Source organism: Aquila chrysaetos, chromosome 26 (assembly GCF_900496995.4).
Source record: "Aquila chrysaetos chrysaetos chromosome 26, bAquChr1.4, whole genome shotgun sequence".
Lineage (NCBI taxonomy): Eukaryota > Metazoa > Chordata > Aves > Accipitriformes > Accipitridae > Aquila > Aquila chrysaetos.
The window spans coordinates 1098682-1122417 of record NC_044029.1 but is presented as its reverse complement, the minus strand read 5'-3'; the positions used below and the strand labels follow the sequence as shown (position 1 = coordinate 1122417).

Below are 23736 nucleotides of genomic sequence, written 5' to 3'. Positions count from 1 at the left end.
GTTTATAGAACTTGAATACAAATAAAGCAAAGCAGTTAAGGAACAACAGCATGAAAATAATGAGAATTTACAGTAATTCAAAGAAACCTCGGTCATTGCAAGAAAATACAATACAGACACATATGCATAGCAAATGGGTTTATACAAATCCAAGGAGGAGGAAAAAACCTTTCCAGTTGCTACGAACATGTACGACGTTGGGATTCTTTTTTTGGGGGGGGGGGGGTGGGTTAATGTTTTGTTTACTTCGCAGACTCTACAGCACTGTTTAAGAGGTAACGGCAGGCGATGTTCCATCACTCTCTGTGACGGAGGCAGAAAGAACTGGCGGGAACCCCGCCCCTCGTCGCTGCAGTCCCCAACCAGGTCGGCTCCCACGGCATAAAAGCCGCCGCACCGCCCCGCTCCAGCCACACTCTTTTCCCGGGGCTGAGAGACGGCAATATGTCCGGCAGAGGCAAGGGCGGGAAGGGGCTCGGCAAGGGGGGCGCCAAGCGGCACCGCAAGGTGCTGCGCGACAACATCCAGGGCATCACCAAACCGGCCATCCGCCGCCTGGCTCGGCGCGGCGGCGTGAAGCGCATCTCGGGGCTCATCTACGAGGAGACGCGCGGCGTGCTGAAGGTCTTCCTGGAGAACGTGATCCGCGACGCCGTCACCTACACCGAGCACGCCAAGAGGAAGACGGTCACGGCCATGGACGTGGTCTACGCCCTCAAGCGCCAGGGACGCACCCTCTACGGCTTCGGCGGCTGAACGCCTCTTCGCTCCCCGACCGACCACCTCGAGAACCCAAAGGCTCTTTTAAGAGCCACCCACTTAATCTGGAAAAGAGTTGTATTGCTTCAAAACTGGTAAAAAGAAAGCGAATTTCTTTAAACTTCGTTTCTGATAATTTATCGCATCTTTTGTAAGTTACTATATAGGTAGTTCTTAGGATTAAGTACTTGATAATTAAATGCATATTGTTAGCAGGTTAAGTAGATATTAAGTAAGTTAGTAAAACTCAAAGCTATTGATTTCAGTATCTGTGCAATTAGAATTCAATGACTTCTTTTGTTTATTCCTTGAAAAAACGAGCTAAATACCAAAACACTATAAACTTATACTGTTTTGAGCTGGTGAGCTGGCCGGGCTCTGAGGTAGGTACACATAGCCCTGCAGCCATCTCTCCCGGTCTGTATTTTTCCACTGATTGAGTAAATAGTAGCAGTAGATACGTATTTAAGTTATGTTATCCCTGTAATGATGCTCTCGGCACGTGGAAATGTATGCGAGCAGGGTGGGAGGTGTCACAGCTGGTCACCCCCTGAGCCCCTTCTCATAAAAACTTAAATACCAGAATGATCCCAAGTCTGTTGTCTGACTGCTTTTTAGGGAGCCGTCTGTTATTCTTTGTGCATCCAGTGAGTTGAAGCTTAGGAAGCTTTTTCTTTTAATGGCTGCTGAAGCCAGAGCAGTTTTCTGTATCCAGGGTCAGCAGCAGTTTTCCCTTCACCTGCCAACTCTTCTCTGCTCAGGCTCTGAGAGCTCTCCTGGCTAGCAAAACAGCAGAAGAACACAGTAGAAAAAATGGAAACGGACTAGAAGTTTGTATATCAGCAAGCAACAGCCTGGGAATACTACTTGGGCTGAAAGAAATTTAATCTTGTTGAAAACACTATCCCTTGAACTATTGCATTTTCATGTGAATTCACCTCAATCCAAAAGCATTTGTTGTACCAGCTATGGTATTCCTTTCTACTGTTTCCAGATTAAAGTTACTCTAGGTAAAAAACAAAAACCAAAAGCAGGAAACAACTCCCTGCCCCTGCCAAAAATAAAAAAAAAAAAAAAAAAAAAAGCCCCCCCACTGCAACCCCCCAAAAAACAACCATCCAAAAACAAACCCCAAGCCAGCCCCAAAATACCGTTATAAGGAATCCTATTGATGAAACCCTGTACAACACTTATTTTTCAAAGTTCAAGCCTCAGTGAGTTAAAACAAAATGAACATGAACCTTCTACACGTTCAGGACAGCAAAATTTACAACTATGCATTTCCCTTTTGAACACTTTTTATTACAGGTTTTCATTTTCGAGATACACTATAAAAAATTGCTACAAGAAATATATAAAACCGAAAACAAGAGCGGCGAGTGCAAGGCGGAGGGAGGGTGAGGGCGGTTGGCGAAAAGGCGCCCTTCCGAGGCGCGCTTTTCGAATTCGAAAGTATCCAATCATAACGACGTGTTGCTGCCAGCCAATCAGAGGGGCGAGCATGCTATAAAAGCCGCTCCGGCAGGACAGCGCTGTCATTCCGCGGCGGCCGTTTCAAGAGGCCTTTCGGGTCTCTCGGAGCGATGGCGCGCACGAAGCAGACGGCGCGTAAGTCGACGGGCGGGAAGGCGCCCCGCAAGCAGCTGGCCACCAAGGCGGCCCGCAAGAGCGCGCCGGCCACGGGCGGCGTGAAGAAGCCGCACCGCTACCGGCCCGGCACGGTGGCGCTGCGCGAGATCCGGCGCTACCAGAAGTCGACGGAGCTGCTGATCCGCAAGCTGCCCTTCCAGCGCCTGGTGCGGGAGATCGCGCAGGACTTCAAGACCGACCTGCGCTTCCAGAGCTCGGCCGTGATGGCGCTGCAGGAGGCGAGCGAGGCGTACCTGGTGGGGCTCTTCGAGGACACCAACCTCTGCGCCATCCACGCCAAGCGCGTCACCATCATGCCCAAGGACATCCAGCTGGCCCGCCGTATCCGCGGCGAGCGCGCCTGAGCCTCCTGCCGCGGCCCCCCCCCCCCCCCCCCCCGTTATCCTTCATTCACCCACCCTAAAGGCTCTTTTAAGAGCCACCACATTGCACAGGAGAGCTGTGACACGGGTTTTTTTTTTGATGCTTGGATACAAGACTAAATCCTGAAGTTCTTCTAAGGTAGTGTAAATTTTTTGGGCTGTCACATAAGTACTAACGCTAGCATTTAGTTTGTTTCTCTCCCACCCTCCCTATGTCTGTGCTTATCTGCTTTCTCTGGACTCTGTTCTCAAGAGGCCTTTGGAATCAGATACTGCTATTCCAGTGAAAACATGTTTATAAGCGTTTCTAAGCACTTGTTTCAAAATGTTTGATTTTTTTTGAGCAGACTGTTACATGCTGTATAGCGAGGGGCTTGGAAATGTCTAATTGACTATACAGAAAAAGTAACTGTACAAACTGGAAAAAATGCTCAGACAAGGTAAATGAAAAATACTTCAGTGATAGTGGTAAGAGCTATAATTTTTTAAAAAAAGAGTAGGACAAAACCTATGATAATTCATCCCCCGCAGTTGCCCCAGGCTTGATGCTTCCTGTAAAATATTTTATTTTGCAACAGTTTTATGGAGCAGTGTGTGTTTTTACTTTTAAGCAATGTGGAAGGCATAACCTGAGTTGGCATTGGGGAAAAAAGCTTCAAACAGCTTTTTATTAAAGAAAAAAAGCTGTAAATTTACTCTACCGTTGCTCTTACTAGGATATACTCTAAAAATCCTAACATTGTATTTGATATCTCAGAGTCCTACCTCTCTAAAAATCCTAACATTGTATTTGATATCTCAGAGTCCTACCTCTCTAAGTATGAGATGAATAAAACTAAAGTGCTAAGAAGATAAGCCTTATGCAAAGGATAAAAATGGGAAATTCAAGAAATTAGTGTAATTGTCATTTATAGTCTCAATTTTATTTGCTTGCTTTATGACTTTGAGGAAAGGCTGGAGCATAGGACAAAGGACATCTTGGTAGAAGTGAAGAGAATCTGGTGGGTGTTCCTGGGAATTCTCCCCTCCCATTTTCCAAATAAATGGAGAGCACTGGCACAGGGGAAAGTTTTGTGGCTTTTGGGGGGGACCAAAACAGCTGAGGGAAAGGAAGTGGCCGTCAGGCCTTGGCAGCTTTGTGATCAATGACAGGCCTGTCGGAAATACACTTATATGCTTTTGAGAATTGAGGACAAGTATTTTGTGTTTGATGATAAAAAAAAGAAGGTGGAGGCAGTAGAGGAGTCCACAGAAGGATCAGAAGGTCAACGTTTACTATAGTTCAGTTGATTCAATACAGTTTTCTAGTCAGGAAATTGCAGTTGGTCTCTAGTTCAATTTCTTGGTTGATTGTGTCAAGTCTTGCAGACTCTAGCTGTTTTAGTATTTCGGAGAAGTCACCTTTTTTTATTCATTGACAAATAAAACATTCAGATTCCTATGGTTTTTGCTTCTTTGTTGTCACATCTTTTCCTCTGCCCTTGATAATGCTATCTGGCCTGTCCAATACCCTTCTCTAAATATGACCAGCCAAGTCAGTCTGAAATAAAAATTCAGGTATTTGAGTATGGCATGTGGGGAATCCTGCAAGAAGTTTCATAGGGTGTGTTTCTGAAACAATACACAGGAGGTAAAGCATGGTAGATACAACTAACAGTCAGCATAACAATGTAGGTATGAATGTATATACACATATGTGTACATATGCTATATGTATACACACACATATATATGCTTTTCCTTCACTCACAACTTTTAATTCTGCTCAGTATCCATCCACCTGTCTTTCCCAGTCACCTCTAACCTAACAACACCTGTCTTTATCCATGTGGTTTATTTTTTGTGGTTCCAAGAATACGGTTGGTTGTTTAGGCTTAAACAGCTATTTAAGAAGATCACCCAGAGATCTGCCCCAAGGCTGGAAAAATTATGAGTGGCAGAGTGTGTGGGGTAGTATGGGCAAATGGTCAGTGGGCATCTCCAGTATTTTGGAACTGCACCCTTGAACAAATGCAGAATCCTGAAAAACTAGTGCAACATTTGGAAAAAGTATGCTGTCACCCTGATAGTTCCAGGGAGACAAAAATCACTGCAATATGCTGGGGCCTGGCCCATGCCTCTCAAGCCCCATTCACCACTATTCAGTACCCTCAAGGGGAAGGGAAGGACTCTGGATCTGACAAAAAAGTGACAGGCACTGCAGCCACTCCAACCCCCGTGACAGGCACTGTGGCTGAACCAGCCCATACCAGTATCAGTTGCCCCCATACAGAAGAAATATAAAAAAAAAAAAAAAAAAAAAAAAAAAAGTTCACTTAGTGAAAGATTAAGATGAACCAGGGTCTTTCTCTTCCCCTCTGCAACTGAAACCAAAACAGAAATACATAACCATATTTCCAAAATTTTGTATTAATAATGGTAACATATCTGGACAAACTTGATAGTTATTCCTGTGTACAGTACTTTTCAATCATAGTTTCTTGGCCTTCTTAGGTATGCTTCTGTGCTGTGAGAAAGCAGCCTCACACGCCTTGTCTTTTCAACGTGATCATCTATCATTCTGAGGCCAGCCTCAAAACCGATGTTTTCAGACACATATTCTTGCTCCTGGAATTAACGATTGTTAAAACAGACTGCCTTAGCTGGGTTCAACAGTAATGCAATTCCAATGAGTTGCAGGAAGTTTCTGCTCTTGCCTAGACCCAGCCAGCCTGAAGAGTTTGAGGTGCAGAGTTCCTGAGCCTGGGCCCGTCCCAGAGTGAGTGGTGTGTTCCTGCCCCCTTCTCCCTGAAAGCTGTTTCGCTTTCCGGCAAAGTCATAGCGATGTAAAAAACTCCATTCTGCCTGATGTTCTCTGCTCACCATCCTTTAATATATTGACCTCACCCCCCCCCCCCCCCCCTTGAATTTTTTTTCTCCTTCCTAACCCAGTGTTCATAAAGTGCCTGTTGCTCCCCTCCACTGGTTGCAAACCACACTGGTGAATTGCAGAGCAGGAAATTTAGAGCCTTGAGGGGGTTTATGAAAGACAAATGTTTATACACAGGCAATATAGTAAAATAACAATTAAAAAAAAAAAAAAAAGAGCTAGGGCTATAAAATCAAATGCTACAGTCTAGAAAAAAATAAGAAAACATTGTTATTTTCAAAGTGTGCCCACTTAGAAACAGTGTTACAGCTCTTTTAATTGTGCACGTAGTGGCTCTTAAAAGAGCCTTTGGGTCTGCGTGGGCTGCCTCGGTGCCTGCCGGAACCGGGGAGGGGCTGCGGCAGGAGGCTCAGGCGCGCTCGCCGCGGATGCGGCGGGCCAGCTGGATGTCCTTGGGCATGATGGTGACGCGCTTGGCGTGGATGGCGCAGAGGTTGGTGTCCTCGAAGAGCCCCACCAGGTACGCCTCGCTCGCCTCCTGCAGCGCCATCACGGCCGAGCTCTGGAAGCGCAGGTCGGTCTTGAAGTCCTGCGCGATCTCCCGCACCAGGCGCTGGAAGGGCAGCTTGCGGATCAGCAGCTCCGTCGACTTCTGGTAGCGCCGGATCTCGCGCAGCGCCACCGTGCCGGGCCGGTAGCGGTGCGGCTTCTTCACGCCGCCCGTGGCCGGCGCGCTCTTGCGGGCCGCCTTGGTGGCCAGCTGCTTGCGGGGCGCCTTCCCGCCCGTCGACTTACGCGCCGTCTGCTTCGTGCGCGCCATCTGCAACCGGACACAACTCGCCTCGCCCAGGCCAGAAGTGAATGAAGGAAGCTGCGCAGCCCCAGTATTTATAGCGCCGCCGCCTCTCTGATTGGACGAAAGGAAGCGCGACCTCATTGGCTACGGTGGGAATCCCAGTCTGGGCCCAAGGAAGAGGAATTCGCCGCTACCTGCACCCCCGCTCTCCCCCACCGCGACCCCGCTCCGAGTCACGGCTCCCTCGGGGCGAGCCCGAAGCCTGCGGGCGGTCATTGCAGAGTCAGCGCTCGCATCTGACGTGCGGAAACTTCCCTTGTCTCACATCCCTTCTGCTTCTCTGGCTTTCCCTCTCTGCCAGGCTGCTGACATATTAAATGCCGTGTGGAGGCTCAAATTCAGCAGTTGTTCTTAAAGTGCGAATTATTTTAATAATTTTTTTTTTTTTTTTAGTGGGCTGATTACAAAAGAAGAAAAAAGTTCCTTCACAGCCATACAGACCTCCATCTTACAGTAACAGGCACATTATTCCCAAAGCCTCAAAGGAAACAGCGCTTGGTACGTCAAAACACAGATACAGACACTTTAGAAACCCTGTAATGCAAGTTTGTATCCATAACAAGCATGTAACGAGCTATAACGATCGAGATGCATCTTATAGACTATTTTTCTCATAGTTTTCTTTTCTTGAGGAAATTCGGCACAGTATCATCAAGTAAAACTTGAGAATACTTAGACAATGAATTTTTGTGAAATTAAGAGCTTAAAAAGGAATATGGAATTACTCTATTATTTAATTTGCCCCTAGTCGTTAAGGCTGTGTGAAAAGCAGAAGTGACAGTAAGTGGTTTTTGATCGCCCTTGTTTGCGAGCCGTCAATAACTAGAGATAGTTTTATATAAACCCGAAAAACTGTTTTTGCAGTTTTTTCCTCCAGTGGCAAAGGAAATAGAACACCAATACTTTAGAGGCACATCGCGGACGGGAGTATTCCCTTTATAAAAGAACAAGAAAAGTCTTTGCACAAGGCTTCTTCTGACGCATTTACTTGAAATGTGCTGCCAGGGAGGCATTTTCATTCATGGTTCACCCCCCCCCCCCAATATTTACTTTGTAAATCTAATATAGATTTGACCCTGAAGTAGCTTTCAAAAAGAAAAAAAAATCATTGACAAAAAACTGATTACAGGTTATAGTAGCAAAAAAAAAAATTATTTCGAAATGTCAAAAAGAAAGCATTTATTTCAGAGCGACTTTCATATTCTTCCCTAAGTGATAAATTGGTTTCCCTTTCTTCCTTGCAGTTGATTATCTACCCTCAGTTAAATGAAAATTTCAAAGTACAAGACATTGAATGCTCCAGATAACTGTACTTATATCAGCAAAGATTAAAAAAAGGAAAACATCCCGTTTTGATTACAAAGAGCACTTTAAATTATTTTTAGTGGGGTACATATTTGCAAGGGAATTTAAAGAGTACAGAAAGAAACAGGCATCTTTTACACAGCAAAACCATCTTTGCCAGTAACAGCAAAATTAAAACATTAAATCCCATCTTATAAGGGCTTTTTACAGTACTGCATAATCGCTACTTTTAATAAGCTTTAGAAATAGGAAAGCAGATGCTTCAATTGTCCCCTCAACAGAAAACAATGTTACAGCTCTTCTTGGAAGGAAGTGGGTGGCTCTTAAAAGAGCCTTTGGGTTCTCGAGGTGGTCGGTCGGGGAGCGAAGAGGCGTTCAGCCGCCGAAGCCGTAGAGGGTGCGTCCCTGGCGCTTGAGGGCGTAGACCACGTCCATGGCCGTGACCGTCTTCCTCTTGGCGTGCTCGGTGTAGGTGACGGCGTCGCGGATCACGTTCTCCAGGAAGACCTTCAGCACGCCGCGCGTCTCCTCGTAGATGAGCCCCGAGATGCGCTTCACGCCGCCGCGCCGAGCCAGGCGGCGGATGGCCGGCTTGGTGATGCCCTGGATGTTGTCGCGCAGCACCTTGCGGTGCCGCTTGGCGCCCCCCTTGCCGAGCCCCTTCCCGCCCTTGCCTCTGCCGGACATATTGCCGTCTCTCAGCCCCGGGAAAAGAGTGTGGCTGGAGCGGGGCGGTGCGGCGGCTTTTATGCCGTGGGAGCCGACCTGGTTGGGGACTGCAGCGACGAGGGGCGGGGCTTGGGGCTCGCTCCCTCCGGATCTCCCCGCGCTCTCTACCCCGCGCCCCGCTCGCATAAAAACTGCTGGTTCCGTGCGAGTTTCCCTTCCCGCGGTACAGGCGGTTCGGTGTCCCTGCCCTTTTCCGGTCCGTTCGTTTCCTCCAGATAGGAAAGACATTGGGTCTGTGTGTATAACAGTTTATATAATTTTTTAAATCTTTGATACGTCGTAATCATTTAGATGTAAAACCTCGATCATAGAATGCTATCCCAGTTACTGAATCACTTAAATTACTCTTTGAATTTTTACTATAATTGTTATTTTAAATTACGGGCATATGTTATGTAGTGCAATTTCACCTTATTGCATTGATTCTCACGTGTGGCTTCAGTGTTTTAAACAGCTGCTCCTCGTGGTTTTATTAATGGAGCATCTTGCAGCAAAATCTGTCCAATCCTGTTTCTGAGAAATTCTACCCCTCCTTGAATTTCTTTCTCATCTCTATTTCCTGCCCTTTCTGAACGTTTTCTCAAGGAGAGTTTAGCAGTAAAAGTACACTAGTGGAGAGTTTAACCCCTACGTGCTCCACTTTAATTTTTTTAAGGTAAAACGGTTGGTTTGGACGAATATTTTTACGATACTTTCCATTCTTGTGGTGGCATAGACAGCAATGTGGGTCTTTTTTAGAGAGACTGAAAAAATAAATACATAAAAAGAAGGGTGGTTTTGTCCTTCAGGGGAAGATATTCAACTCTGGGTTTGCTTGCTTGCGGGCAGGAAAATCTTCTGAGGTTTTACTATTGAAAACAAGAAACAGTATTTAACAAAATTCATTCGGTCATTTTCGACCTGAAGATGATCAGGAAGGGTGAAAAAAGTTTCCAGTATTGAGGGTTTGCTGCCCTCTCATGGACGTTGTTTGTTTTTTTCCCCTTACAAGATGGGAGGCTTTACATAATGTATCCTTTCATAAAGATACAATATAAGATAAAACAGTAATCACTCTCTATCTTCCCATAGGCCACAGATACAGATGTTGCATCTGCTAGCAGAGAATTACCAAGTTCTTGGGTCTGCTAATCAGCTATCAGGAGAGCAGGATGGGATCTTGCAGTTCTCCTGTTTTTTCTTTGGTTGCTATTAATCACTGGAATCAATAGAAAAGAACATCTGTTTTCTTATCCACTGAATAATACAAGGCTGTATGCCCATGTTGTGGTTTAACCCCAGCCAGTAACAGCACCATGCAGCCGCTCACTTACTTCCCCCCACCCAGTGGGATGGTGGAGAGAATCAGGGAAAAAAAAATAAAACTCGTGGGTTGAGATAAGAGCAGTTTAATAGAACAGAGAGGAAGAAACTAATAATGATAATAACAATAATAAAATGACAACAATAATAAAAGCATTGGAATATACAAAACAAGTGATGCACAATGCAATTGCTCATCACTTGCCAACCGATGCCCAGTTAGTCCCTGAGCACCGATCCACCCCCCTAGGCCAACTCCCCCCAGTTTATATACTGGGCATGACGTCACATGGTATGGAATACCCCTTTCACCACTTTGGGTCAGCTGTCCTGGCTATGTCCCCTCCCAACTTCTTGTGCCCCTCCAGCCTTCTTGCTGGCTGGGCAGGAGAAGCTGAAAAATCCTTGACTTAGTCTGAACACTACTTAGCAACAACTGAAAACATCAGTGTGTTATCAACATTCTTCTTATACTGAACCCAAAGCATAACACTATCCCAGCTACTAGAAAGAAAATTAACTCTATCCCAGCTGAAACCAGGGCAATGACAGAAATTCATCTAATAAAGTGAAGCAAGGTTGAAGCCGAGTTCCCTCTCTTCTTCCCTCCCAGATGATTCTTTAATGGCTTCCCTGTCTTCCATATGTCTTGACATAGCTTCCAGGAGGATCCGTTCCATGGTCTTAACTAGGCCCTGAGGTGAGGCTGACTGGTCTGTAGGTCCCAGGGTCCACTTTATTATCTTTTTTAAAGATGGCTGTGATATTCCATTTTCTCCAACCTCTGGGACCTTCACCTGACTGCAATGACTTCTCAATGAAGAAGAGTGGCTTAGCAACTACATCTGCCAATTCCCTCAGGACCCTGGGATGCATCTCATCGGGCCCCACAGACTTGTATATGTTCATGTTCTTCAAATGGTCTCAAACCTGATCTTCTGTGATGGGAAGGACTGTTCCCCCAGTCCCTGCCTTGAGGTTCAGGGACTTGAGAGATGTGGGAAGAGAGATTGCAAGTGAAAACTGAGTCAAAAAAAGATGTTGAGTACCTCAGCCTTTTCCATGGCAGTTGCTACTAGTTCTCCTGTCATATTTATTGGGGGGGAAGGGAGGGGCACATTTTCTTTAATCTTCCTTTTCTGAGAAAAAAGATTTCTTTACTGCCTTTGTGTAACTTGCTTTTCATGGCCAGGTATCTAGGATTTGTGGGATAGTTGTCACATGGAATACTTACCTGGCTTTTCTTTCACACTGGAGAAGAGGAAATATGTCTGAAACACACCCCCTTTTAATGAAAGATGTGGCTTGCCTCAGGAGTGCACAATGTCACCAGGTCTGGTCCTGACAGGAGAGAGATGCTGACGATAGTAAAATGTTCTCTCTGACAGGAGAAAAAATATTTAAGGAGTTAAGAACGAAGTGGCCAAGGCAGCCAACCAGGGAATGGGCACAGGGTTCTGTTACGAAGACGGTAAATCTACAGCAGAGAAAATGGAGAAGCAGGGAAGAAGTGGCAAAACACTGCAGTGGCAATGGCAATGTGCATTTTTACTAGGGCAGTTACATACAACTGAGCGTGAATATGCAGTATGCAGACGCAGTCAGTATATGCAGCCTTGGTTTACAACTGCCAGCATAGACTGGTTGCTGAAAGAACAACAGGAACTCTTTTTTTTTTTATGACGGGTGCAGGTCCTGACCTATGCTTTGTTTATTTTTATTGTTTTCAGTGTTTGATGAGAACAATAACCCTATTATTTTTTTTCTATATTTCATTTTTTCCACAGCTCCTGGCAGCCCAATCCTGAAATCATTGAAAAGCAAACCCTGCAGTCCTTGGGAAAACCAAGCACTGGGGTTTCACTGATGTCCCAGCAGCAGGCCTGCAGGAGTGATGAACAAAACTTGCATGGGAATGCAAGTGCAAAAAGATCACAAAAAACCAATCTGCAAAGTGAAAATCGGAATAAAACACAGCTCCAAATCCAGGAGGAGTTGCCTGAAATTGAGTATGAAGAGTGAATGGCGATCCCAGGAGGAGACACACTGATGACTTTGTTGTGCTTTGACAACACATGTTCTGGAGAAGAGGGATCTCAAATCCCCACAGAGAAATGTGGCTGGTATTCCCCAGTGCCCAGCACCGGACTGGGTGCATTGTGATCTATGTCATAAAAAAGAAACTTGTGGCAGAAAAGGTCTATTGTGTAACCTTGCTAAGTCAAAGGTGTCTAGGCGAAATTCTGTACCCCAACCCAAGCTGGCCCAAATCTATACTGCCATGCAAGCAGCTGAGAACAGGTCTGGTGTTAATGATATTCATATCACAGTTTTGGGGACTCCACACCAGCTGTCCCAACCTTCCTGTCCATACACTATAGCTGTCTCCCCACTCAGGTCCTTCCTTTTGAGGACCTGTAAACTTAGTCTTAAAATGTAGATATTTACATCTCTCCATTTATTCAGCCCAGGATACTATGAAGGGCTTTTTCTTTGCTTTATTCAGTTTAGGGTGCTCACTACTACCGAGGATATGCAACAGCATATCCCTATTTTAAACATCTTCGCGCCTGAACTAACATCATTCAGCCTTTTATTGAAGACCAGCTTCCAATTTTCTGTAACAAATGCAGAAGATTTTTTTATAATAGTAGTGGAATAGTTTCACTTGAAATAAAACTCCAGCTTTGATGTTTTTAAGACGTGAGCCTTTAAGAGAGACCTTTTTATTGTTTTTCAAAGACATACTGAGACTATGCAGAATAAACTCTTACTCTCACATGACAACAATTACAGTAAAAGACAGACACACACAAAAAGCACAGGAGTAACAGAACCCACTACCAGAGAACAAAGAGGTAAAGAAATACATGTACAGAAATTACCTGGTTTTGTGGTAATCTGACAGACAATCTGGCTTTGTGGTGACTAACGCTGATGAAAAATTCTGTAACCCCATTATACAAAAGTGTTCATTAGTACACAGTGATTTATTGTTCTGTAAGGGAATAACTTTACTTAACAGAATTCTTGCCAAGCTGCTGAGAGTCTGTTCTGCTATATGTAGACCTTTATCTCACTCATGGATTCATTTGCCATTATTTTCTTTCTCCATTTCTACTTCTAGTGCTGGAACATCACAGACTTTTGATATTTATTTACTTTATTCAATAAGTAAATCTGTGAAATAAAAAGTTGACCCTATGGAAGAGAAAATAAATGAAAGCAGGTCTTCCTTGTTATAATTTCCAATTCTGAACCCATTTTTTTTTTTACCTTCCTCCAAATTTTTGAGCATCTTAGCATTTAAAATCATAAAGTGGATACTTGTGTATTCTGTCAAAGCATAGCCACTCGCTGAACACCACCTTTTTTTTGCCTCCTGTTAAGCCACCTCCTCTTTGACCACCAGCAGCTCAGTTCTCCACACCAAATCATTACACAGAATTACTGTTCAGCCTGATTCCAATCCAGTTCCCAGGTCAGAATTATTCACAAAAGACAAAATGTGTTTTGTGCCTGAGATCTTAAAGCTCTGCTTACCATATTACCTGTGTTCCAGGCAGTGGTATTCATGTTCCTTAGAGTCTGTAGGGTAGGAAAATGTCCATGCAGTGAGGGCATTGTAGAAATTTAAGAAATCTGCTGTTCATCTTAGAATATGCAGTAGTCTGAGCAGTTTGCAAATATGGAACAAGCTAGGGACATGAAATAGCCTATATATAAAGTTCAGTAAATAGAAGCTGCATGGCCATGGAGATGTCCTGGGAAATAAATTAATGCCCAGATATCCAAAAAGGATGTCATACAAGAGTAAGATATGTTCCCTCTCCACTGCAATCATAAATCACATGCTTCAACCTCAGCTCAGCAGGTTAGCTAGAAATTTGAACCATGACAGCAGAGTAGTATCCCAGGATTTTTTTCTTAGGATATCAACTTCTCTTATGACCAGAATAGGAAACGGCTCCTAGGAAGCTGGAAAGTGGCCTGTTGAAGATGATGAGTGATCAAACACTGTGGCAGTGACTCAGTAATTCAAGATAAGCTATTTCTGAGGGACAATCAGTGTGGAGTTGTGCATGCTCAGCTGAGACGAGCTGGCATCCACAGGGTTAGCAGTGCACAGACTAAAGGGGAAGGAGGATGAGAAACAATGAATTAGGGGTACTGACTGATACGCCAGTGTGCAATTGGCATAGACATGACATTACATTTGTCCCTGAAAGCTGATTTTTCTCAGAGCACTCTTGTTCTTTGTCACTGTACTCACTTTTTCCAGTTGGGAAAAAAATTATCCAGTGGCTATCTATGCTAGGCTACCCAGCTCAGCTTTACAAGTTTAGTGGGATTTTTTGGCTTGATGTTAATTTTGTCCCTGTACTGGACAATATATCCACTGGAGCCTGTACAGAGTCCGTTCAGTGTTCCTGCATACACATACACTTCTTGTTCGTAGCGTAGAACAATCTCGTACATTATTTGGCAGCTATCTCCAGCTAAGGACTATAAAGTCCATTCAGCTGAAGCCACAGCTATGTACTCTTTGCTTGTAACGGTATTTTAGACTGGTATTATTGTACATAGGCCAGTGCTCTCCATCACCACTTGTGTTCAGTAATGCACTGATTTTCTAAATCTCAACTACTGCAGTAGCCAAGGTAGGTAACTGCTCCAACTGAATTTTCTTAAAGAACAGTTACAGTAATTGGAGTTTTCCCCCTTACCTCTCAGAAAAGGGAAAGAAATGCCCTGATCCCTTCCCCAAGCGAGCAGGGAGGGTAAGTTGCAACAGGCCAAGAGTGAACTGCCGTCATTACTCTGACTCATTCCAGGGGCCGAAATGTTTATTCCAGGGCCGTCCCACCGAGGTCAATTCAAATTAGCATGGATATGTGTGATACAGTTTTGCCCACGCTACTGTAACTGGGTTTTGCCTTTTTGGGGTCAGCTGTAAAAAGATAAATTAAGCATGAATATCACATTTGCTACAGCAGCGTACCTGCTGTTTGACCATACCCAGTCAAAATCTACTCCCCCCTGACTAGTTGTAGCGGGCTGGAAAATCACAGTTGACCCACTCTCCTCCGGTCAGGGCACCTAGTTGGGTGAAACCCTTCGAGAATTTGTGGGTGTGACTCCCAACACCCTTTGCTTATGGTAACTATGAAGGTCTGGTAGGTACATCTCCATCCCAAACAGGGGCCCAGGCATGTGAGCTCAGGAATTCGGGCTGTTGGGATATTGCCTGATAATTTCAGAAAAAAAAGTGGGATATGCATGCAGGTTTGTATGTCATACAGAGGAAGAGGTCATAAACCCAAGCGAGGGGGGGAGGCAAGGGGGGAGATGTGCGGGAGGCTCCGACCGCCGCGGGTTCCTACCGCTGCCAGCGTCTCCGTTGCCAAAATGAGCCCCCGGCACCCGGCCAAGGACCGGCGGGCAGCACCAAGGACTTCTCGCAAGGCTCCTCGAAATACCCGTGTCCTTTCGGACCCCGCTTGTCCTGCGATTTCCAGGGAAGGGACGAGTTTGCAGGGGACAGAAGTGGACTGGGAGTGAAAAAGCCCACGGAAGGGGTAGCGAGCACGTACCCAGGAAGTTCATAAACCTCTTCCGCCGAGTGAAAAAAAAAAAAGTGGAGCGGCTGTTTAACCCGAAAACTGCTGTACACAAGAAAAGCCCGAGAATCGCGGCCAACCTCTGCGCAGCGCGGGCTTTTCGAAACCGGTAAAGCTCCGGGGAGCGGGCGGGAGCGCTTCCGAGCGCGGCTCTTCGCCCCCGGCTGATCGGAGAGAAGCTACGGGGAGCTGCAGCACACACACACACCCGCCGTGAGCGCTGCCCGACTTCCACGGGGACTTTGGGCTCGCACCGATTTCTTGCGGCTACCGGGAACCTGTTTGCACCCACGCCCGCCCGGCTGTGTTGAAAGGAGCCGTACAGCGGTGAACGCTGCTGCGGTGCCGCCCGGCACCTGCGGGAACAAGAGCGAGAAAGTTTGTGTTCTTACCGGAACCACCTTGATTAAGCAGGAGTAATGCTGAAGAACAGAAATAAAGATTACACGCACACCCACACAACATGAACTTAAATAAAGCATTTCAACTCTTACTGGGAAAGCTTGGGTGGCTCTTAAAAGAGCCGTTGGCTTTATCTGCAAAGCAGACAAAATTTTTTCAGAACGATTTATTTCTTCTTGGGCGCCGCCTTCGTCGCCTTGGCTGCTTTGGGCTTGGCCGCCTTGGGCTTAGCTGCCTTGGGCTTCACCGCCTTCGGTTTGGCCGGCCTCTTCGCCGCTGCCGCCGCTTTTTTGGGCTTGGCAGCCTTGGTCACCTTCTTGGGGCTCTTGGCCGCTTTCTTGGCCGCGGCGGCCGCCGGTTTCTTGGCTTTCTTGGGGCTCTTCTTCGCTGTCACCACTTTCTTGGGCTTCTTGGCTGCCGGCTTCTTGGGCTTGGCAGCTGCTGCCCGCTTCTTGGGGGCTTTTTCCTTCACTTCGCCGGGCTTCTTGCTAAGACGAAAGGAACCGGAGGCGCCGGTGCCCTTGGTCTGCACCAGGGTGCCCTTGCTGACCAGGCTCTTGAGCCCCAGCTTAATACGACTGTTGCTCTTCTCGACATCGTAACCGCCGGCGGCCAGCGCCTTCTTGAGCGCGGCGAGCGAGAGCCCCTTGCGCTCCTTGGAGGCGGACACGACCTTGGTGATCAGCTCGGTGACACTGGGACCCGCCGCCTTGCGGGCTCTGGAGCTGCCCGCCGCCTTCTTCGGCTTCTTGGCGGCGGCCGCAGCCTTGGCCGGGGCCTGGGCTGCGGCAGCGGCGACGTCGGGCGCAGGGACGGGCGCGGTCTCGGCCATAGCGCCTCCCGCCGCGTCCGCGCGAACAATAGCAGCGCTAGCGCCGCCACCCCCTTTTATAGCAGCGCGGCGGCAGCTGATTGGTGCCGCCCGCCCCGCCCCGCCCCGCCGCCCGCGCCGCGGCCGTTGTGTTTCTTCCCGGTCCCAAAAGGGCTTTTTCTTCCCGAAATTTACTGCCGATGCACCCCGTTTCTTCGCGGGCGGGGAGGGGGGCGCCTGTCCGACCAGCTAACGGAGTTTCCCCTTGGAAGGAACAGAAATGAGGGGAAAGGGACCCCAGAAACTCCGCGGCGTGGAGCCGCAGAGACCTCGGGAGAGAGCAGCTTTCGTTTTATCTTTTAAATTAAAATTTTACCAACGGCTGAATGGGCACAGCCGGCGTGAAATCTTGTGCTTTAGAAGGTCCGCTCCAGCACAGGGCAAAAAACAGAGTGGTTTGAACGGTTGGTCTCGGGGTAAACCGAGATTAAAGCCGTGGAAGTAACACAGCTTCGCCCCGCGGTCCCGGCCGCGCCTGCAGAGCTGCCTGCCTCGGCCGAGCCGCTCCCCTCCGAAATCCCGTAATCCCGCTCGGTGTCCGTTCAGCGACCGCGGTGTCTTAGCTGATGCCGTCTGGGGAGACGTTTGTGCTTTAGCAGCGGGTGTGAAAGCCGATGGTACTTCACGCCAGGTTCAGTACTTCAGTGGAACAAAGCACAGACCGGCCCCGCTGAAGGCTGACGTTGTGTCATTACACCTTCAATGTCGTCTTAACGAAGTCGCTTTCGTTTATTATATTCAGGAGTCGGGATAGATGCAATCGCAATGTGTCGGGTTTTAGTCTGACAACGTGTAAAATGTACTTGTCTTCGCACCGCGGTTTGTTAAAATTGATTGGGAAATAGAATCTGGGGTGTGATGAAATTTGAACTGGACGGGGAGTTAAAGCTGAAAACTCGGTCCTTTGAGGGCGTGTTCGGTAATCAGGACACTTTATTAGGCAAAACTAATTTCTTTGTTCTAATGAATGAATGTTGCTGTTGTAAGTGCTTTGATAACAGCATGTGGTGATTCACTGCTTTCCTGCTTTCAGAAGTAAGATAAGAATTTAAACCTTTCAAGAGGGTTCCTTCCCCGGTCATTGGCAGCTCCCTATTCTAAACAATAGATGAATTCTCACTTTCTTCCTTCGTTTTCAATGACATGTTGCTTTCTTTTTAATACGAAACAGTTAACAGTCTGCCTGCAATAATGTTGTGTTTCATACACTAGGTACCAGGCTATTACCAGCTCCTAAAAACGGGTGAGCAGATCTATTCAGGGCTAAAAGAAAGTGTAACAGGGTGCATGAAATGCTGGTACAACGTAGAGTTCCCGCTGCTTGGGACTGTGAGAACATACAAATACGCTGATTTGAGTCTCCATGTGACATTCGAGAAATGTATGAACACGCGTGTTTAACTGAAAATGCTAAAGGGCTGCAATCAAAGCAAGGACTAGATTTATTCTACTGATTTTACATACCTTTTATTTCTCTGCTTGGAGGTGAAATGTGGGAAGAAATACAGCTTTGTGAGGTCTCCCAGCGAATGCATTTCAGCCTGTAAAACTAAGGTAAGTACGTGTTTTGGGTGATCTGGCTGCGGTAACGAGCGTGACAGGACTGCAGATTGTGAGACTGCAGATCTGTGCATTGTGTATTGATTAAACACAAAAATTGGAAACTAATTTAAATGCCCATTTTTTTCTGATGGTTATTTCCAATAATGGGGGAGGATTAAAGTTCTCAGTGACATGACTGAACACTACCAGAACTGCTGACACTCTAAGGAAAATATTTTTTCTAAACTACTAGCAGTGACCCCATGGTAAGAAAGAACAGAGATTTCAAGTCCTCCCAGAGGCAGTGAAGCTAACATTTTGTAACTCTCTAGTCCATTGATATCTGTATATGAGTCGTTTGTCTGTTTCAACCTATTCACATTTAAGGGCGGCTTTCTGTCAATTCTCTGGGCTCGTACAACAAGGAATATTGTCATCCTTCTCAGTCTTTGAAAGATTCCTAGTAATCTTTTTATTTTTCCCAAATTCTTTAAGGCAGAAACCGACTCTGAGACTCCTGGAAATAGAAGCAGAACTTTCACTTTTTGCTTTCATTGTCATGATTGTTTCTTGACTTACTTGGAAACTGGAAAGTGTTTAGAGATTTGATTCTGATCTCTCAGGCCGGTCATTGCTCCATGTAAGATATATTTCTGTACACTGAAGATCATCCCCGTCGACTATGCGAGAGATTTGTGACCAAGAAAAGACAGATTGGTAGTATCAGCCTGTGGGTTTTCATATGAAAAAAACATTATGATCTTCCCTACAGCGTAGGTCAAATCAAAGATGGGCATAAAGCAGAAGACAGGAAGGGCAGACCTGAGTGTTGAAGCAACTTGCAGATCATTTGCTTCCCTCTGGCTCTTTTATTCAGCTACATTTTGCTTTTGGATGTTCAAGCATAATATCCTAGAACTATCCAACTATTTGGATTATAAGCTAGTAAGTGGATTTTAATTTCTCAGCCACTGTAGTCTAAAACTTAATTTTTCAACCACTGTAGAACATAACCCAAAACAGAGAGCATGTGCTCAACACAGGAACTTGGTGCAGTTACACAGGTACAGCAGGAAGGCTTCCCCAGGCTTTGATATTCCATTATTTCTTCAGGCAGAAATTGTATTTGAGTATTGCCTCTCCACCCACCTTTCCTTAATTTTTAGAATTAGCAAGTGTCAATAAAAATACTGAAACATTTTACTAAAATATTGTTACTTTCCTTCCAGGAAATAAACACTTTTATGAATTAGCACAGGCCTATGGAGATTTTCTACCTGGAATTGCTTTAACAGGTTATTAGGAAATGAAATGAACCATTGACAGGAGAATGTAAATGGTTCTGATTCTGCATCAAAACCCCACACCTACTTTGGCTCAATTCAACTTTATGCAGACTGCTTACTGAAGGTGGACATCTACCCTCTACTCCTATTCCAAGGAAGAATGGGGTAGGTAGTAGCACATGATTGTTGCCCTGCGTTTTAATGCCCTCTTTCAAAACTGATGGCAAGCACAGGTGTCCTAACATTCAGGAAATCATGAATCTCTGCTTCTTTCTGCTTAAAAGTCATAGGCTCCCATTGTTTCTTCTCTGCCTCTCCTAACATTTATTTTCCTGAATTAATAGTCCATTAAATATGCCCTATAATAAATGTTGATGCAGTATTTTCATTATCACCATGCACAAATGAACAGCAGCTAATTTCTTCACCGTGAATTGTGGCTTCCACAATGATGAGGGTCTTCCTTGGCTGTAGGTCAATCTTAGTTTATTCTTCCAACAAATTTCTGGATATAGGCCATAGGTCATGGAGAGATATGCGCTACAAAATGTTCAGAAGAGTCTGCATTCCACATCTGAAAGACATCTCAAAATCCTGGTTTTTTTCATACAACAGAACATGCCACATTGTCAGGAAATGGAATCATTTTTAAATCACAGGCATACCATTCAAATACAGATGAAAATTACTTCTCCATCTTCCAACCTTTGTCCTCTAGCACTCTTGAGAGGATGGAAACCCTGCTGCTCAGCACACAGAAGCTCCAATGGACTGGAACTTTTCATTTCTCTTTTTTTCTTTTATGGAGCAAGAGCAGTTTCTGACACAGCATTAACAAATGGCTGACACAACACTAATGGCTGCTGCTGGAGCTGGCTTAGTGGCATAAAGGTGAGAATGATGAGAAGGAACAATTTATGCTTAGTCGACAGCACAGATCGAAGTATGGGCTAGAAAGAATCATTTTCCAGGTTGCAGATTCCCAAAACTGATTGAAGAATGAGGTGACCCAGAGTGTTTTTCTAAAAATCTTGTTAGACCTCCTTCCAGAATTGCAGGGTTAGGATGTGAATGGGACCTTCTTGCCCACAAGCAATTGGCACTTATTGCCCTTTGGAAACTCCAGAGATGGCACAAGTAGATAAAGTTTTGGTATAGCAATGAGGGAAGGCAAGGACGTTTGTGAAACTCCTTATGCACTTGGAATTTTTTTTCTTTTCCTCCATGATGTAAAAGCAGTACATGGAGTTCCCCAACTCCATTGATAGCAGTTAGCCTAATTCTTATTGCTGTGTAACAGCCCAATCTCTGAAGGCTACTTTAGACCCATCTCTAGGTATTTCTACACTGAAAGGAATGTGTCTCTGCCTGCTTCAAAGCCTATTAAATCAATGCTGTAGTTTTAACATTTAAATAAAATAAAATAAAATAAAAATTTGTAACATAAGAACATAACAGGACTTGTTTTTCTTTCACTTTCTATTACACTAATATAAAATGCCGATTGCCTCTTCTGCTAAAAGAGAGAGACTTCCATTCCTCCTCTAATTCTTGAAGCTCCTCTTGTCCTTTAACAGCACGGTGATGAATCTTTAAACTGAGCATTTACATAATACAAGAGAATGATTTACCTACAACCTAATGGCTGCAAACTGACAGTGGAACAAGGCAAAGCTGTCAAGAGAGCTTCCACCCAGTTTTTGGTGCTTGGAATTTGTGAGTAACCCCCCAAAATTCATGGGACACTGCGTCCCAGCAGCCTAAACCCTGCCGCTTTGTTATTTTGTGAAGATTTTAACCCTTGCACACATAAGGAGATTATCAGGTGAATTCTTTAGCACACACCGATGTAGAAAGAGTGGGCAAAGATAATCAGACAAGTCATAACTGAGTGGAAATGTAATTCAGAAACATGTCAAATACGACATGCGCAAAATATTACATTCTAAGGCTTCACATATTTGAAAGCGTTTAGGGGCATATACAGGAACAAAGGCCAGGGCAGACATTTCAAAGTGATTTCTGTTGGTGCAGTTGGGAGTATTTTGAAATTCAGTTTACAGCTAACATGCTCAAATTACACATTTTCAACGGTGGTCCTCACTGATGAACTATAAAGAGGTCAACTTCATGATTGTAACATATAAATCAGAAATTCATCCACATATAAAAAAGTTTTTCTGCTGATTTTCTGAAAAACAAACAAAAAACCAAAACTCACAAACTGTGGTCTCGAGGCTGCTGATTTATGAAGGTAAGAAGCCAAGAAGAAAATTGTAAGAAAAATTTAAATGGAGACAACATAAAAAAATAGGGAACAGAATTAAGAAAAACTGTAAGAAGTGCTTTCAGAATTTTCATGGGTACATAATACCATAATTGCTATAATTGGCCTATTGCTTTATAAATTATTAACAATTGTGCGTAATCTTCTAGGCAATATATATTTCTTTTCATATGGAATGCTATTTAAAAGTATTTCAGGGCATATGTAGGCCCCAAACCAATATCTAAAAAAGGCAAATGGGAGAAAGGAAAATAAACTTGACATATTGTTTCTGACAGTCATATTCACTGTAAACTCTACCCGGTTCAGGTAGTTTATAATGTACTGTCATGTTCATTCCCTGTATAAGTTACCTATCATCAAAAGAACTAAAAATTATGAGTTAAGGGATTAGTGCTATGCACAAAGGAAAACCAACCAAAACCAAACCATGAGATCTGCGCCCATTCTTGGAAATAATTAGTACTTGCCGATAGGGTAATTTATAAACAAATGTTGATATGCAAAAGATACATATGTTGTGCTGCATGTATAGCAGTACAGTAATATTAAAAATATTCATGATAATGCTGTGAAAAATAGCAACAACGATCGAAAGTCCAACAGAGGGTTCTAACACTTATGTCATCTTGTCGAAACAGTGATGAGAAAATGTTTGAAGAAAATGAAGTGGTGCCGAGAAGATGGCAGGAGAGAATAAGACCGTCGAAGTCAAGGAAATTAACTCCCAACCCTGCCAGGCACAGATATCCCGGGCGAGCGCTTGCCGACCCTCTCTAAAGGTCAGCGGGCGCCTCAAGACCGCCGACTCCGGCCGTACGGGAGCGCTGGGCCGCGACCCACCGAGGCACTTCAGAGAGGGCCCCGCCGCCCGCAGAACGCGGCGGCCGCGGGAGCACCCTCGCCCGTCAGAGAAGGAAGGTCTGCGCGCCGTCGCCCCGCCCGGGGGGGCAGATGCCGGGAAACGGCGCTTCGGGGGCCCCGGGGCCGGGGGAAGGCGAGCGAGGCGGAGGCGGAGGCGGGGACCGGCGCGGCGGAGCCGGGCGGGGCCCCGGGGCGGGGCCCGAGAGCAGCGAAGGGCGAAGGCCCCGCCCCGCCTCGGCCCGCCCCGCCCGCGGAGGGGCAGGCCCCGCCCCCGCCGGCCGTGCCCGCCCCTGCTCCCAATCAGGTCGGACCCCTGGCTATAAAGGCCGCGGCGCGGGCGGCGGCGGCTCACAGCTCGGAGCGGTTGGAAGCGCGAGCAGCATGTCTGGCAGAGGCAAGGGCGGGAAGGGGCTCGGCAAGGGGGGCGCCAAGCGGCACCGCAAGGTGCTGCGCGACAACATCCAGGGCATCACCAAGCCGGCCATCCGCCGCCTGGCTCGGCGCGGCGGCGTGAAGCGCATCTCGGGGCTCATCTACGAGGAGACGCGCGGCGTGCTGAAGGTCTTCCTGGAGAACGTGATCCGCGACGCCGTCACCTACACCGAGCACGCCAAGAGGAAGACGGTCACGGCCATGGACGTGGTCTACGCCCTCAAGCGCCAGGGACGCACTCTCTACGGCTTCGGCGGCTGAACGCCTCTTCGCTCCCCGACCGACCACCTCGAGAACCCAAAGGCTCTTTTAAGAGCCACTCACTTTTTCCTTTAAAAGAGCCGTGTCGCGTTGCTCCACTTGCCCGAGTTGTTGCCACGTTTTTGCTTCTGTGCCCCCGTCCTCCTTATCGTACCCCCATCTCGCTTTTCTTGCCGACCTGCAGCCGGGCTGGCGAGCCTTGCAGTCCGCCTCTGGGTTTCTCTCTAGCGCCATGCTGCCGCATCGTTTCCCTTCCCAGCTCTTCTGCCTGCTCTTTCCTTTCCGGCAGCCGCTTTCGTAAGAGCTTGCTGGGGCGCTGCGCCCTGCCACGCGAGCGC

The 23736-nt window shown here is 46.2% G+C and overlaps 6 protein-coding genes across 13 annotated transcripts; 3 read left to right on the top strand and 3 right to left on the bottom strand.

The window, feature by feature from the left end:
• The first annotated feature begins 414 nt into the window (after positions 1–414).
• Positions 415–23505, top strand: LOC115336198 (histone H4). The gene is made up of 2 exons (XM_030002829.2): positions 415–819; positions 23462–23505. The coding sequence occupies exon 1, from the start codon at positions 445–447 to the stop codon at positions 754–756; it is 312 nt and encodes a 103-aa protein (XP_029858689.1). The 5' UTR covers positions 415–444; the 3' UTR covers positions 757–819; positions 23462–23505.
• LOC115336174 (histone H3) lies at positions 2327–3254 on the top strand. Its single transcript, XM_041120571.1, has one exon. The coding sequence runs from the start codon at positions 2343–2345 to the stop codon at positions 2751–2753; it is 411 nt and encodes a 136-aa protein (XP_040976505.1). The 5' UTR covers positions 2327–2342; the 3' UTR covers positions 2754–3254.
• On the bottom strand, positions 6035–6484 carry LOC115336170 (histone H3). Its single transcript, XM_030002801.2, has one exon. It carries the CDS (start codon positions 6458–6460, stop codon positions 6050–6052), a length of 411 nt encoding a protein of 136 aa, XP_029858661.1. The 5' UTR covers positions 6461–6484; the 3' UTR covers positions 6035–6049.
• On the bottom strand, positions 7627–8522 carry LOC115336194 (histone H4). The gene has a single exon (XM_030002825.2). It carries the CDS (start codon positions 8486–8488, stop codon positions 8177–8179), a length of 312 nt encoding a protein of 103 aa, XP_029858685.1. The 5' UTR covers positions 8489–8522; the 3' UTR covers positions 7627–8176.
• On the bottom strand, positions 12526–16695 carry LOC115336208 (histone H1.11L-like). 8 transcript variants are annotated; one of them, XM_041120564.1, is made up of 3 exons: positions 14560–16695; positions 13376–13420; positions 12526–13033 (listed from the first exon to the last, which is right to left on the bottom strand). In XM_041120564.1, exon 1 carries the CDS (start codon positions 16685–16687, stop codon positions 16022–16024), a length of 666 nt encoding a protein of 221 aa, XP_040976498.1. In that variant the 5' UTR covers positions 16688–16695; the 3' UTR covers positions 12526–13033; positions 13376–13420; positions 14560–16021. The 8 variants fall into 8 exon arrangements, with proteins under 8 accessions (XP_040976498.1, XP_040976494.1, XP_040976493.1 ...); XM_041120560.1 differs by having other exon boundaries at positions 13376–16695; XM_041120559.1 differs by having other exon boundaries at positions 12526–13548.
• On the top strand, positions 23058–23505 carry LOC115336197 (histone H4). Its single transcript, XM_030002828.2, has one exon. The coding sequence runs from the start codon at positions 23087–23089 to the stop codon at positions 23396–23398; it is 312 nt and encodes a 103-aa protein (XP_029858688.1). The 5' UTR covers positions 23058–23086; the 3' UTR covers positions 23399–23505.
• Positions 23506–23736: the final 231 nt, after the last annotated feature.

What these genes read in the sequence shown, in the direction of transcription:
- LOC115336208 (XM_041120560.1), bottom strand. Translation starts at nt 16,687, where the DNA reads ATGGCCGAGACCGCGCCCGTCCCTGCGCCCGACGTCGCCGCTGCCGCA.
- LOC115336197 (XM_030002828.2), top strand. Translation starts at nt 23,087, where the DNA reads ATGTCTGGCAGAGGCAAGGGCGGGAAGGGGCTCGGCAAGGGGGGCGCC.
- LOC115336170 (XM_030002801.2), bottom strand. Translation starts at nt 6,460, where the DNA reads ATGGCGCGCACGAAGCAGACGGCGCGTAAGTCGACGGGCGGGAAGGCG.
- LOC115336174 (XM_041120571.1), top strand. Translation starts at nt 2,343, where the DNA reads ATGGCGCGCACGAAGCAGACGGCGCGTAAGTCGACGGGCGGGAAGGCG.
- LOC115336194 (XM_030002825.2), bottom strand. Translation starts at nt 8,488, where the DNA reads ATGTCCGGCAGAGGCAAGGGCGGGAAGGGGCTCGGCAAGGGGGGCGCC.
- LOC115336198 (XM_030002829.2), top strand. Translation starts at nt 445, where the DNA reads ATGTCCGGCAGAGGCAAGGGCGGGAAGGGGCTCGGCAAGGGGGGCGCC.